Source organism: Gymnoscopelus braueri (genome assembly GCF_963280865.1).
Source record: "Gymnoscopelus braueri genome assembly, chromosome: 14".
Classification (NCBI taxonomy): Eukaryota; Metazoa; Chordata; class Actinopteri; order Myctophiformes; family Myctophidae; genus Gymnoscopelus; species Gymnoscopelus braueri.
The window spans coordinates 38,862,181-38,877,362 of NC_137619.1; the positions used below are offsets into that span (position 1 = coordinate 38,862,181).

At 45.3% G+C, this 15,182-nt stretch overlaps 1 protein-coding gene across 1 annotated transcript in view; it reads left to right on the plus strand.

Annotated features, from left to right (window-relative positions):
- The window catches only part of jag1b (jagged canonical Notch ligand 1b), a 38,294-nt gene that overhangs the window by 4,059 nt on the left and 19,053 nt on the right, over positions 1 to 15,182 (plus strand). The window contains exons 3-7 of the mRNA XM_080448575.1: positions 6,116 to 6,167; positions 9,862 to 10,119; positions 10,776 to 10,836; positions 13,180 to 13,310; positions 13,442 to 13,561. Coding sequence (XP_080304701.1) covers positions 6,116 to 6,167; positions 9,862 to 10,119; positions 10,776 to 10,836; positions 13,180 to 13,310; positions 13,442 to 13,561 — 622 coding nt within the window. The remainder of the gene's footprint in view (positions 1 to 6,115; positions 6,168 to 9,861; positions 10,120 to 10,775; positions 10,837 to 13,179; positions 13,311 to 13,441; positions 13,562 to 15,182) is intronic.

The window sequence follows — 15,182 nt, forward strand, 5'->3', positions numbered from 1 at the left end:
ACTGGCTTGGTGGAATAGTTCATTTTTTCTTTATCAACTTTGCTCTGGCCAGGTTTCTGCATGTTACAAAGGTTTCTTCTTGAGCAACGTCCTGCCTCACTTCTGGAGTCCTTAAGCTTAATTTACACTTCGTCACACACGACTGTGGCACTTGACGAAAATAACAGATATTCAACTGTGAAAACATGTCACGTTTTTTTTCTGTATAAACGAGCCATTAGTTGTTCTGGCAGTCAAATCCTACTCTGGGTTGATTTTTATATTCACCATATTTCCCTAGCGTTCTTTTTAACACGAACCTGGCATGCCTCCCCCAGACCTGGGATGTGTCGGCATCAGAATGATTGATGACTAGTTGGAATGGTCAAAGAGCTGGGGGTCAGGTGAATTGTTGAACAACGCTCGGCTCAGCCTTGAGGGTAAGCGCCGCCAGCAACTGTGGGGCTAATGACATGTTTGCTTTATATAGTCTGCTCTGATGTGGCAGTTAAGTGCAAATTACTCAAGTGAAAGAGAAAAACGTGTTCTTCTCCCCCCATCTCCAGCAGTCCTCTGCTTTAACAAGGGAGTGCTTTTTTTTATGCACTCATGGTGGTGTTTCGGTTTGGTGTTATGTGACAACTTATGAAATGTTATTGCTGGACCATGGTTAGACACATAAAGTATAAAATATGTAAGCATTATGTTCGAGAAATGTATTTTAATTTTTGCTTTTCCAACAACACTCGAGTCACCCTTTTTAAAAGAAGGCAGCAGTCCTTTCAGACGAGAGAAAGGTTGGACACCTTTTCCAGTTCAGCAACGAATGCACGTGCGATTGTTTTGTTTTGCTTGGCCCTTGAGTAATGATCTTGATCTTGTTCGATTGGCAAAGGTTCCCACGTCTGCCAAATGGTGACTTTCTCTTGTGAGAGAAAGATTCCACTTCATCCTAGCTGAAGTGCCAGAGAAGGATTCTTTAAAAGGCTCTGATTAGGAATTAGGATGAGTTTGTGGCAAATAATGTTACTTCTTCCCAGCTCATCAGTGCCCTGGTTTTCAAGGTGGTTGCAGTTGTCTTGTCTTGACCAAGTTTTATGGCAAACGAGGCAAGTTACCTAGCAGTCTAAATCAACCTTTTGATTACATTGTTTACGTTCCCCCCTTTTGCTTGCTTGGGCTGTGCAACTGTTTTGCAAATACTTTATTTAGGGCACATGGCTGTTTCTTTTACTTAATGGTAAAGAGGGACATTCCCTCTCTTATTGAATTTGAATGCTTTGGAATGGCACATCAATTGGCTCCATTTCCAGTCTGGTATAGAGTGATAGGGCTCTCTGTGTGCAAGTTCGGTGAATTCCCCTCGAGTGAATCCAGTAGTGTTCTTTGGCAGGTCGGTGTGATTCGAACTGGAATGGTCTTTATCAGTTATGCTGTCTGTTTGTTGGACAGTGTCTGGATTACCAGGACAGATAAGAAGACATATGGCCACATATATTTGACTTTGTGCGTGTGTGCGTGCATGCGTGTGTGTGTGTGTGTGTTTGTGTGTGTGTGTGCCTGTGTGTGTGTGTGTGTGTGTGTCTGTGTCTTCGGTAGTTCAAAGAGAAGTTGTGAGTCAGCTGGGAGCCTGGGAAAAGTGAACCTGGCAGTGGCACACAATTCCAAACTGATAACCGCCCAGGAGTTATGGGGTGTCGGGGAACGAGGAGGCATGCAGTATCTCACTTTTTGGAAGCAATTACAAGGTCTTAAGGCCCAAATGTTTTAACAGTACCGGTTTTGCTTCATGTTTGATCAAGACATTGCCTAGCACTGACGATGAGGTCACGTAATACAAATCCTTTTAATCGGTAGGCTCAGTTTTAAGATTTTAACCATTTAATGTAGAACAAATTGAACAAAAAGTGAATTGTAGGTAGTCGGTCACATAGTAGTATTTGTGGTCAAAGCTGCTTCATTTTATTATGATCATTTTCAGCCAAACGTGTTAAACGTATGGTAATGCAGGATGACTAATATCCAGTTGGATCAACCAATGATGACCGCTGCTGCAATAGTTTCCATGTCTAGGCGAGTCCAAAGTGCATTATGGATTGATTAATTTTCCCATAACGCATTGCAGGACCGTCCTCCTCCAACTACTTCCTCTCCCCATTATAATGTGTCAGCTTCTCTTAGGACAGTTATCCCAAAGAGTGATTTCCATTTATATTCACTAGTCATGGATGGCTCAAGAGAACTGATGTAGACATGGTATTAGCTTTGCCTTTTTATAAATGCCAGGGAACCTTGTGGTGCAGATTTCAGATTTCTTTCCTTCATAACAATCATATTCATTTGAGACCTGTTTGGCAAAAAAAAGGCCCACATGTGCCAGCCAGGTCACCAGATGGGGGGGGGGGGTTATCCCAACTAGTAAGTTTAGGACAGATTCTCTCTAGCTTTTATAAACATCACCTCCCTGACCTCGAGTGCAGGGACACAGTGGCTGTTCAATCGATAGAACATGCACTCTTGTTAGTTTGTGTCGCGTAATCATCTTTGTTTTTACTTGCAAATGCTCTTGTCCTGTGTTGCGATCCTGTTTTTTTTGGTCTCTGAAGTATGACCTTATGAGTCGACCAGTAAGACCTCAGACAGTGCATATAATTAGATAAAACGTTAAATATGCTGCTTAGGCCTCCACTAATGCATGAAGATCTGTCACAGAGGGGCTAATGGATGTACATGCTATCGATTTGACATGGATAGCTGTGTAGCCTGGTTTGACGCGGTTAGATGGCTGGGTATCACATTTGCCACTAAGGAATTTTGTCTGAGATTAATTGTTGCGTGTACTAGCGATTAGTCTTTCGATAAGCGGAGGTGTTTTCTTCTGTTGTGAGACAGAACATGCTGCAGGGCCTGTGTTGTTGATCACGGTGTTTTGTAAAGAGTGTCACTCCAGCTATGGATTACATAGCCACAGACATATGTCTGTTGGAATGACATGGCATGGTAGCAGTGGTGGAAAGTGACTAAGTACATTTACTCAAGTACTGTACTTAAGCACAATTTTGAGGTATTTGTACTTTACTTCGGTATTTCCAATTTCCAATATTTTTACGATGTGACACGTTGTGAGCTTGTAGATCGGCTATTTTCAAACATTGTACCTACTTTTGGTACTTTATGTACATTTTGATACCAATACTTTTGTACTTTTACTCAAGTCAATTTTGAATTCCGGACTTTTACTTGTAACATTGCAGTATTGATACTTTTACTTAAGTAAAGAATTTGAGTACTTTTTCCACCACTGCATGGTAGTTTTGCTGATGAGGCAAGGTGAGGTCTTGAAAGTCGAAAATCTAAAGTTTAATTAATTCTCCATCAACATGGTGGTGTCACTCGCCGGAAGGAACAGATTTTTCAAGCTGCTGCATGTTGTTGTTACGTTGAAAATCCGTTCTTTTTCGGCAAGAGACACTGTTTGTGCGATGGAGTATTAAATTAGGCTGTGCTGTACCCTTCTCTTGGAAAGTGAATGAGAGGTTCTTCTGGATCCAGTAGGCGTGTTTACGATGAGGTCACCGTGCCTGGTGGTTAGAGCAGTAGTGGCCATGTAGAATTTCTGAAATACCTCCCAGCTCTGCTGTCAGGGATGAGGGTGTGTGCGAATATAACAAGTAGGTGTTTCTAGTGGATGCTCGAGCGCTGTAAGTGGATCTCTCTCACACACACACACACACACACACACACACACACACACACACACACACACACACACACACACACACACACACACACACACACACACACACACACACACACACACACACACACACACACACACACACACACACACACACACACACACACACACACCGGTGTTGTTGCACACACACACACGCACACACACACAGTGACATTACTGTCCATTCCCCCATTGGCTGTGGCACAGACCTGTAGGGATGTGTAAGCTGATACTGGTGTGAGCGCTACTGACCCTGAGTCAGACAAAGCGTTTTAGGAGTGCTGAAATCAAGACAGGCCCTCCAGAGATCCCCCCCCCCTCACACTACCTCACCCCAAATTGAGTGAAACACTAGGGCATCTCTCTCTCTCTCTGTCTCGTTGTCTCTCTGTCTCTGTCTGTCTGTCTGTCTATCTGTCTCTCTCTCCATCTCTGTCTCTCTCTCTCCCTCTCTCTCCGTCTGTCTATCTGTCTCTGTATGTCTGTCTATCTCTCTTTTGTTTGTCTCTGTTGCTCTCTGTCTGTCTCTCTGTGTTTTCATGTGCCTTTTACTGTAGGTCCTTCTTCTGACTGGAACAATCAGAAGGATGTGGCATTTTGCTGGATGTCTGCCATATATTTAGCATGTTATTGAGATTTATGTATGTAGTCCAAAACAGAAATGACTGAGTGTGTGCTCACTCCAGATTGGCAGTTATTCGCTGACCTGCCTGCTGAATAAAACCATTAAGATTTATTTGGCTATTCAAAAATAGCAGATATACAAGCTCATAGTGCGGCACCGAGTGCCGCGCTATGAGCTTGTAGATCTGCTATTTTTCAGAAACCGTGAAAAGATTTTTTTTTAAAACTGTTAGGATTTAGAAAACATTTTTAGAATCGCCTCAGGTCTTAATGGGTTAAACAAATGTGGCCTAAGTGATACCTGTGGTTGAAGCTGATCGAAGTGAGCAAGTCAAACATGCCGTGATCTAGACATATATATATTTTTAATTTGAATTGATGCTTTCCGTGTGGGTCTTTTTTTAAATTATTATTACTATGATCAAACTGGCCCCGTGTCCTGAGCTGCCCTGTTCTACCCTGCTACATTATGGCGCGTCAGACGCCCTCCTGCTGGGCGGATGTCTCAACTAAGACCAGACCACTGCCCGCCATGCGTCTGCCATCCTAATATGTACTACAGCACAGACCCCCGAACCACCACATAAGCTTAGCCCCTCTTAAGAAGATCAGCAGAACTGTTGTTTTAAGTCTCATTTCAAGTTAATCCCATGAGAAGGAGATGAAGCTTTATTAGCAGGGTTCCCTGCAGTCAATAGAAAAGCTGGTAAAGTCATTGGACATTATTGGGCTTATGAAAGTTAAGGAAAAACGATGGAACATCTAAAAACATAACATTAGAGTCTAATAATAATGACATTGGCATCCCTGTCTAATATTTAGCCATCAACAGCAAGTCAGTCACTAGCTGGGCAGTTCATGAATTAATCTGCACGAATCGCAATGCATTCGGTGGCAAATTCCGCTATACGTGAAAAATTGGGATGGCATTGTTCCTGCGTCAACAGACTGGCTGCTTCTGGGCATGTCAGAGCATGTCTGTGTGTCCTATGGCCAAATAGAAATGACAATCTTTTCACAAGAACAATGTTTGTGTAACTGAAAGATTTGCTGAAATATACTGTCTATATTTTTTACCATGTATAGATGATCAACAGCGATATACAACTTTAACGCTCCTCACAAGTTTCATCTTGGCATCTGTCTCGTGAAATCGCACACTTAACTGTGTGATCGGTCTATTTGTTCGGGGACATAAATGCATGCATACTTACAGTACAGGCAAAAGCTGTTCTTGACAGCTTGGCCGAAACATTTATTATAAATGCCATGGACTTTTCTGTTTATTTAAATCAGTGAGGTGTTTAATATATACAGTAGATGTTGGCTGTTGGTAGATCTGGTTATAATTTCGAAATGACTGAATAACCCAAATAACAATTATATAAGAGTCATGCACTTGGTTAGCACAAAATGTGTAGGATCATGGCTCTCAAATATTTCAGTAAAGGGTGATCTGTGCTTAGTTGCGCTCCCGTGTCATGCACTGAAAATAGCTGATCTGCAAGCTCACAACACGTCGCTCTGCAATGTGTTATTGTGATAAAAAAAAACATGTGATATTCTCAGCGTGCAACACTGGAGTGCAACCAAATATATATCAGAGATACGGTTCTGTTCAGAGAAGGATTTAGTACAGATTCGACACAAGGTTCTATACTGTCTAACTACTCATCCTTGAACGTTTAACCTTGGCAACTATTCAATGCTCTTTCCCTTTTGATGTATGGTGTTTGTTGTGCCTGACACCGCTTGTATCTCTGTCTCCCTCAGAGGTCCTACACTTTGATTGTAGAAGCCTTGGACTTCAACAACGAAACCAGTGGTGAGTATCTGTCCTTCTGTCCTTCTCTGGCATTTCCATCTTGTTCCTCCTCTCCTATATCCCCATCCCACAGGGCCACTTAAAGGGAGGATGAGTGTTGAAGGTCAGAAACGGACATTTATTCATCCCTCAACCGTCTGCCCTCTCCCATATGGCCCCGTCGTCTGCGCGCGCACGTGCGCGATCACTGTATGTGCATGTGCGTGTTGTAGAAAGTGTGTTGACAGGTGCCTGTAACAAGGGAAAACAGTACAGGGAAGTAAGGGGGGGGGGGGGTGTGGGAGCGGAGGGGGAGAGAGGAAGAGGCAAGGGAACAAAGCAGCGCAGCAGACGGGGAGAAGGAAGTATGGTGAGGTAGGGGTAGGTGGGGGTTGCTGTGGGTCATGGGGCGGAGGGGAAGGGGGGGGAGGGGGCACGCTGCCCCTCTATGAAAATGTTTTCATTTGGCTGATGACTGATGGCAGGTGCTGCTAGCCGGGGTCAGGGTCACACGGTCTCACTGTCACTGAGGCGTGAAACATGCAAGTTCATCCGGCCGCCCCCCCAGCAGCCCGCCCCTGCAAACGCAAACCTGGCTCCGGTCGCAATGTACAGCCGAGGCCTTTGTGCTACGCTGTCCGTTTGGTTGAAGTTACCTCAGGTACAGGTGTGTGTGTGTGTGTGTGTGTGTGTGCACGTGTGTGCGTGCGTTTGATGCAGCCTGGTCGGTTGCCGGAGCCTGCAGTGTTCGGTCATGTCGGACAGCGTGAAAGGTGAAGAGGCTATTTTGTATACCGTCTGGAGAAAAGTGTTATTTCTCTCCGCCAAAGAGGCTCTCTAAAGAGTTTTTCACAGTGATATCAAGTTGCATCTGTACTCTCTGGTCTCTGGGTTTTGGGTTGTACAGTTTATGGCCCTGGATTCCTGCTGGTTTGTGGTTAGATTGGCAGCGGTGTGGTGATTCCAGCTGAGGGCAGGCCGCACCTCTCCTCTCTCCGTTATGCCGTGCTTGTTTATGAAGTAACTGCTTGAGGTCAACAAGGTTTCGGTCTCTTTTCTGCTGTATTTGCCGCTCCCCAGAGAGCTATTAGGGCATTGGTGTGAGAAGCCCCCTGAATGTACACACTCCATGCCTGTTAAGCCCCTCTGAGCTCAACCACACTGTTAAAATCCTGAGTGTCAACTTAACTCGGAGTGCAAGAATGTTCAATTTTTACTCTTTGAGTTAAAATAATACTCAGGATTTTACAGTTTAGGCTAGCCTGGGGCTCTTGTTTGCTTGACTTGCCATTACTAGCATAGCACCCAAGTGCCGTAGGGGTCAATTTATACACTCAGTTTACGTAGGACTCAAGATTTTACGGTGTGGGCTAGCTTGGGGTCTCAATTAGCTTTACATGATCATTACTAGCATAGCACAATTCATTAGTAGACATATCCCTGTTAAGAAAATACGCCGACACTTTTTTTATGTGTCATTTTATGCTCATAATGTCAACGGGCCGGCATTTTCACATTTTTAATCTAGTCGAGCTGCCCGTGCCAACCTTTTCAGCGATACGTTTCATATCTATCTCACCAGTGAGAATTCTAACCACTTACCATCACTTAACCGCAGCCCTATTTTCTCCCCTACGAGAGTATTTTGGTATCTCTGGGTCTGTGAGCGTCGTGCCCGTTATGGGGGGTTGTGTGTTTTGATTTATGCTCAGCTCCGAGCCAGGCAGCAGGTAATAAGGATGTGCCACCCCACACACTGCAGGCCGGCAGCCGGTAGAGAAATGCCACATAGCTGAGCTCTGGATTCCAGGCCACTGTGAAATGTTACTGCCCACTGTGATTTCAGCATGCACCCCCCCAACCCCCACGTATAGTAAATAAATGACAGTAGCTGCTGCGTTGCATCATACTTCACAGAGAGGCGATTCGGTGAAAAGGCCAGCCAACCTCGTCTTTTTCCGAGGATGGTAAATAAATCGTCTGACACGTTTCTCTCTCATTCTCTCTCTGGAGTTCAGATTTAGATATCGAGAAGCGAGCGCTTTTATATTTGCGTGCAAGTGGATCCGTGTGCAACGTTTTTACAGCAACAAGTCATTGCCCTGGCTCGTACGCAAATGCACATGTATGTGTGTACAGTGAGTGCAGCTGTGCTGTTTGCTCAGTACGAGTGTGTTTGCTCTGCGTGTGAAGCCCATTAGAGCCCTTGGCTCCCAGGCCAGTCCTTGCCCTTCTGACAGACCCATGACCCGGTCTGTTTGACGAGGCTAAGGGAATAAAGAAAGGAAAGCAACACAACAAGCCTCTGGTTGTAGTCCGCTCAATGATTGCACAGTCACCTCCGCAGGGCTGAGTTTGCAGACAGATACTTTGTGAAAGTGTGTTTCACAAAATCATAAAGACTCTGAAAAGGCCTGGGGGTCAGCTTTGGATCTCTGCTGTGTCTCAAGTGTGTTGAGAAAAACTTGTAGTGATTTGGCACTATAATAAATTTGAATTGAAATTGACTCGAGACCCTTTCGACTGGAGTTTTTATACGTGATTGCGCCTAAGGGAAAAAGACTTGAGGCCTATTTATACGTAGTTGTGTGCCGGTGTCATGTTCCAAAAATAGCAGATCTACAAGCTAACAACACGTTGCAGTTGCAGTGTTGCGTTGTGACTGTGCTTGTAGATCTGCTACTTTTTGGTGTGCGACACGATGCGCAACCCAAGTACAAACCAGGCATAAGGGAGGGATAAAAAGTGCTGATGGCGCACTGGCAGGCGTCCCAGCAGCCACTGGTGGCGTTGGTGTCCTTGCACGCTGTAATTTATGGTGGCTGTGGTTCTGTCCTCGCCGGAGCAGATGGAGAGGGCAGCATCTGAGCCCAGTAATATCCTGACGCTCTCCAAAACCTGAGAGACGGAAACCGAGCCGGCAAAGAGAGAGGGAGAGAGAGAGAGAGAGAGCGTGAGAAAAAAGGCAGTGAACAGTACTCATTACAGTCAGGCTTTTCATTTTTCTGCATTTCCGCCTTGCACTTTCCTTCCTCCCCAGGGCGCACACGGTCTTGTAATTACATAGTCATTCCGTGAGTCAGTGAGATCTTCTGCAATTTGTGTCAGAAGAATGTTTTGGGGACATTTGGGATCCTGCTGTGTATCACACAGATCATCACTTCTTCACACTGGAACTCCCATGAACAAGCACTGTACAGTGGAGTACAGTGGTTCTCAACCAGTGGTCCGGGGACCACCAGTGGTACCAGGGGGTACCAGGGGGATCCCCAGCGAAATTAGTTAACATAGCGTCACAATCATTTTAAACCACTTAACTTTGGCTATTCAAAAATAGCAGATATACAAGCTCATCATATGCTGTGCCGCGTAGAGCTAGTAGATCTGCTATTTTTGAAGATTTGTGATCTTTGAATATATATATATATATCTATTGCTTCTGGGGGTCCCTGGCACAAAACATTTTCAGATGGGGGTCCGCGGCCAAATTTATATCAATTTAGGGGTCCTTGGCATGAAAAGGGTTGAAAACCACTGCAGTAAAGTACAGTGCATGACACATGTTTCCTGTACTGTCCTTTAGTCCCGTTCCTGTACTCAAACATTATGATAGATACCTGCCTAGTTTTGTTGATTTTATACTTTTTTTCCCCCCTGAATTACCGCATCCATAGAGGTTGTGGACACTGACCGACTGTGTTGAAACTGTTTTTAGGTGCAGATGGGCAGGTGATAGAGAAAGCCTCTCATTCCGCCATGATCAACCCCGGCCCCCACTGGCAGAAATTAACCCACAACGGCCCCATAGCCCAGTTTGAGTACCAGATCCGGGTCAGCTGCGACGAGCATTACTACGGCTTTGGCTGCAACAAGTTCTGCCGGCCGAGGGACGAGTTCTTTGGACACTACAATTGTGACTACAATGGAAACAAGACCTGTCTAGACGGATGGTCCGGAGCAGACTGCAACACAGGTTTTTATCCGTTTTGTTATTTAACCCATTAAGACCTGGAACTGTGTCATTTTTAGATTTGAGCTAAAAAGCATTATTTTACACTTTGGGCTATTCAAAAATAGCAGATATACAAGCTCATAGCGCGGCACCGAGTGCCGCACTACGAGATTGTAGATCTGCTATTTTTGAAAAATCGGGAAAATGTGTGCACATCTTTGAATATTTATATTTTTAAAGCGAACATTTTTAACTCAAATCTTTGCTTCTGGGGGTCCCTGGAACAACATATTTTGATGGGGGTCCGCGGCCAAATACATATAATTGTGGGGGTCCTTGACATGAAAAAGATTGAGCACCACTGATATAGAAACATACGTTTTTCAGAATACTGTTGAGATTTAGGAGACATGTAGAATCGGCTTCAGGTCTCAATGGGTTAATTTGCACGTTCGAAATAAACATTCTCAAATCCTATCAAGTTCATATCAAGGTAGGACGGACCTGTATGAAGTTGCAGCATGAGGTGTGAGACAGTAGTAAATGTTTATTGTCAGTTTATTATTGTAGGGTATACGGTACGATGGCTGTATAACGTAGGACATACTCTACTGTTCTAAAATGTCATGAATCTGAGTACCAGGCAAGTAAACCGATTGTTCTCTTCTCTCCTGTAGCTATATGTCGACAGGGCTGCAGCACTGAACATGGATCGTGCAAAGAGCCAGGTGGCTGCAAGTAAGTTATCATGATTTTTCACTCTCCTCTCTTATTTTCAGCATTATTTATCAGCCTGTGATTCATGACCTGACAAACTGGGGTTTTATCATGTGAGACGTATTAGGACCGCTGTTTGGAATTGGAAAGTGCAGTTCAAGTGTCTTAACTTATGATGCCGGCCCGTGCCAGAAGGCCTGTAGTGCTGTGTTCACTCATGTAGGGATTGGATCCAAGCACCAGTGTTTTAACATAGATGCATGCTGCGCAGTTCAGGAAGCTGTCCTCTGAAACTACGGTCTGGAGCTAGCTAGCTTGCTGGCTGGCGGGCTAGGAAAGTTCTTGAGAGAGAGAGGAAAGGCTAAACGGCCCAGACTCCATGTTTGAAATTGTGGGCTATATGTATTTCCCCCTAATGAGTCGGGCTTTATCAGTCAAATTGTGTGTAACTCTTGGATGAGCCTAAAAGTGCACTGTTTGTGCAGCTAATGGTTTCCTAATGCCGTTTGTGAACACAGCCTGAAGGAAAGCCAGGCTGCAGATGCCTATCAGAGCTGGGGTATTGTGCTCAGTTCTTCCTAAAAACCAAAAGCAATCATATCCTCATCCTGTAAAGAGGCCCTACAGTGGTAGAACTCTCAGCGATTGGTTGCTTTCGCCTGTCGGGTATGGCCACAAATCAAGCTGCTCCTTGATCAAGTTTTGTTTTTCTCCGTTGCGGCTGCATTGTTTTCACAAGCTTTTTGACATCATCAGTTTTCTTATGATGGCTGGCTTTGTCAGAATGGGGAATGTTGGCCTTGTTCTCTGCACAGGTGTGGTTGCGTTTCAAACCCAAGGGCTTAAGTTGTTTAGATGCGTTCAGCCAGCAAACCGTCTTGGCAAATGCTGGTGCTTCCCTTGGTCTACGTCGTAGAGAGTTGCTTTCTACGAGTTGCTTTCTCATCACAGGGCTTTATTGTAGCATTATACAACAGGCGGTTCTAAGTGCTGTGAGCTGCAGGCCAGGCAGGGGCAGTCGCTAATCTTATGTCTGCATAGTCACTGCTAACAACACTCCCTGGGGCATTTTAGACTGGACTTTTTAAATGGGTTGTTATTCAACTATGACAGTGCACCAAGGGACCACAGGATCAGACAAGTGTAAGAACCACTGCCTATACAGCTACAAACATGGATTAGCTCCTTGAAACCAAGCCTGTTTTCTGTCTAGAACTGAAAATGTTTCTGTGCTCACATAGTGCTTCATAATGTATCGTCCACCTCCCTGGCACTTTGGCACTATGTAACTAACTAGTGACAATTTCGGATCCCACTGTGGAATCCAGTTCTGCTTCTCATGGAGAGGATTAGCACACTTTTAAGAATAGCCCATTTTAATCACAGACTGGTGTTTACTTAACCACGCGTTTATTTTTACAGTCCGTCCGTTTCTCGTGGCTAATCAGCGTGCCGTTCCCCCAGAGGGACACTGATTTCCTGCCTACCGTGCTCCTGAGGAGCACCGTATCGCCACCCTTTTTTAAAGAGCCCAGTTATCAGTCAGTGGCCCAGGCCTGAATTACCTTAATTACGGAGCCCAGGAAAGAAGGGCCAACTTTTATCAGCGTAATTATGGACCTGGACGTCTCCGTGGTCAGAGAGCTCTGTCCTCGTAGCAGCCCCGAGGCACAGAGCTTGACTCCTGACTCATGGGAACCAACGATCAAGAGCTTTGGAGGACCACTACTACTGCTGTGTTCTCAGTAACAGCAGCGATTTAGAGAGTGGGCTGAACACTCCCCCTGCCTGGCAGCTACTGCTGCCAAGCCACAGGCACAGTGTTGTTGCAGAGAGCGTCTGGCCGCATGCTAATGTTAGCCATGCTAAAGGTCCCATTGGAGCCGTAATTTAGTGTTTTGTTTTTTTGTTTGGTAAAAGGCTAAATACTCCTCTGTTGTTTGCCCCCAAGTATTGTTGAAGAGCTGTTGCATAAACATGCCTACTACTTAAGATTCATTTGTGGTCTTTTAAGACATAGCGCAGTTGTTAGGGCAAGAATAGCGCCTTTGTTTGTTCATTTGCGTGGCTCCATCTGTGTATGCTAATTCGTAGTTCATTAAGTTCAGATTATCACAAGATTGCTTTTAAAAGGAATTTAGGTTAACCAAAAATATTCAGATACTGTGTGTGTGTGTGTGTGTGTGTGTGTGTGTGTGTGTGTGTGTGTGTGTGTGTGTGTGTGTGTGTGTGTGTGTGTGTGTGTGTGTGTGTGTGTGTGTGTGTGTGTGTGTGTGTGTGTGTGTGGTTGTGTAGCAATTTTTTATTCTAGGTTCAGTTGCAGAGGCTAAATATCTGGTGGCTCTGTGTGTGTGTGTCTTGCAGGTGTCTGTATGGTTGGCAGGGCCAGTACTGTGACAAGTGCATCCCCCACCCTGGCTGTGTGCATGGGACCTGTGTAGAACCCTGGCAATGCCTGTGTGACACAAACTGGGGCGGCCATCTTTGCGATAAAGGTTCATTTACTTTCTCAATTTCTTTTTACGAAGTCTTGGTTGCAAAGCTTGTGTGCATGTGTCTTAAGTTTTCCCCCCCAAGTTGTGTTGCTAAATGTCTAAACTAAATGTCAAATGTACCTCCCTGACAGATCTGAACTTCTGTGGCACTCACCAGCCCTGCCTCAATCAAGGGACATGTATCAACACTGGACCAGACAAGTACCAGTGCTCCTGTGCTGAGGGTTACTCTGGAGCCAACTGTGAGAGGGGTAAGTTCCTCAAACCTATTGCTAGGTTCAATGCCAAATTCTTACTGGTTACGGTAAGAACGCCATAAGCATTTCAGTTTCTTTGTATCCAAGTGTCACTTGGGGTACATACTGTACAGTATATAGCACTATGTACTATATACACAACTTTGGACTTAAAATGTTTGACACTATCTGTTTTTGACAATTTATTTAAGCCCCTACAAAGCATTTCAATCTCCAGTTTCTTTTTCTTTTTCATCTAACTTTAAGATTGGTGAGACAATAAAAAGCCAGAGCTTGATTCATTCAGTAGAATAAAAAAAACTGATCTGTAATGGGATTCGAAATCTAGAACAAAAAGGGAGTGACTCTGGCCTTGATGAGCTCGTAGAGGAAAGGGTCAGGAGGTCACCTGAGTTTGCAATCAGAGGAGGTGGTAACTCGGCCCTAATCTGTTTCCACTGTGGGCTGGGCGCCCCCCACCCCGAGTCAGGTAATCCAGTGGTTTGATCCGCCAGGGTCGGTCATCGCTCAGCTCCTCAGACACTTGAGACAGATGGGCACGGTGCTAAAGTTCAGCTGCTGGGAACACTTACCATGGAGATGATGGTTTTTTCCTCATTAAATCTGAGCCTCGCGGGGCGCTGACAGCTTAACTGCAGAGATGTCAGGAAACCGTGCCCTTCTTAACAGGAGGTCCACAGACCAACGGATTGGCCAGGGCTATTGTAGCGGGAGAGAGGCCCCCAGTTGCACCCCTGCATCCTCTTCCCCTCCTCCTCCCCTCCCCCCCCCCCCCACCCCGCCCGCATACCAAGAACTATCCCGCCGGTCACCTCCAGCGAGCCTGGTGACTCTCTCCCTGTGAATCATTCATTTTTGATTCATTCCGGACCCACTCATCCCTAAATCGGACCACAAAAGAGAGAGCCGGAGCCTTCCCTCTCTCTCTCTCTCTCTCCCGCCAGTCCTCTCATCTTGTGCCGCCTCTCTCACAGGAAGAATGGCGGGGAGACAGAAAGGGAAGTCACGGTGCATTGGTCAGGTCAACTTAGCATGAAAGATGATTTCCTGTCGGTGTGGTCCGCCGGGCGGGTAATAAGAGGCAAGACAGGGATCTGAGCGGGATGTAGAGGGGCAGAGTGGGGGATGTGGGGGGGGGGGGGGGGGGGGGGTTGTTGGTGTAGGTATAGGACAACCCTGCTGACAATAGGGTGGTCCCAAGGAGGGTGGGATAGATGGGGGGCCCAGGGTTGCCAGATCTGCTTATTATAATTTCGCCGCGAGATTTTTTTTGAAAATAGCCGATCTACAAGCTCACAACGCGTCGCATTGCGACGCGTTGTGAGCTTTGTAGATCTGCTATTTTCAAATAGCTGATGTGTATGTAAAAGTGCACATGTGGGCCCATAGTCGCTTCTTTTGGGCTGGTTTTCCTAGACCTGGTTGCTTGTTTCTCTCACAGAATCTGGAAACACTGGATGGGCCTGTATTATAAGAATGAGCTGTGAAGCATAGAGTGACATAGCTTATATTCAGACTGGCGTCCCAAATGCAATTTTTTTGGCCTATCCAGATTGGCATCAGATTGGCTTTTTTTTATTTTTATTTGGTTAAGTGTCTGAAACACTAAATAACT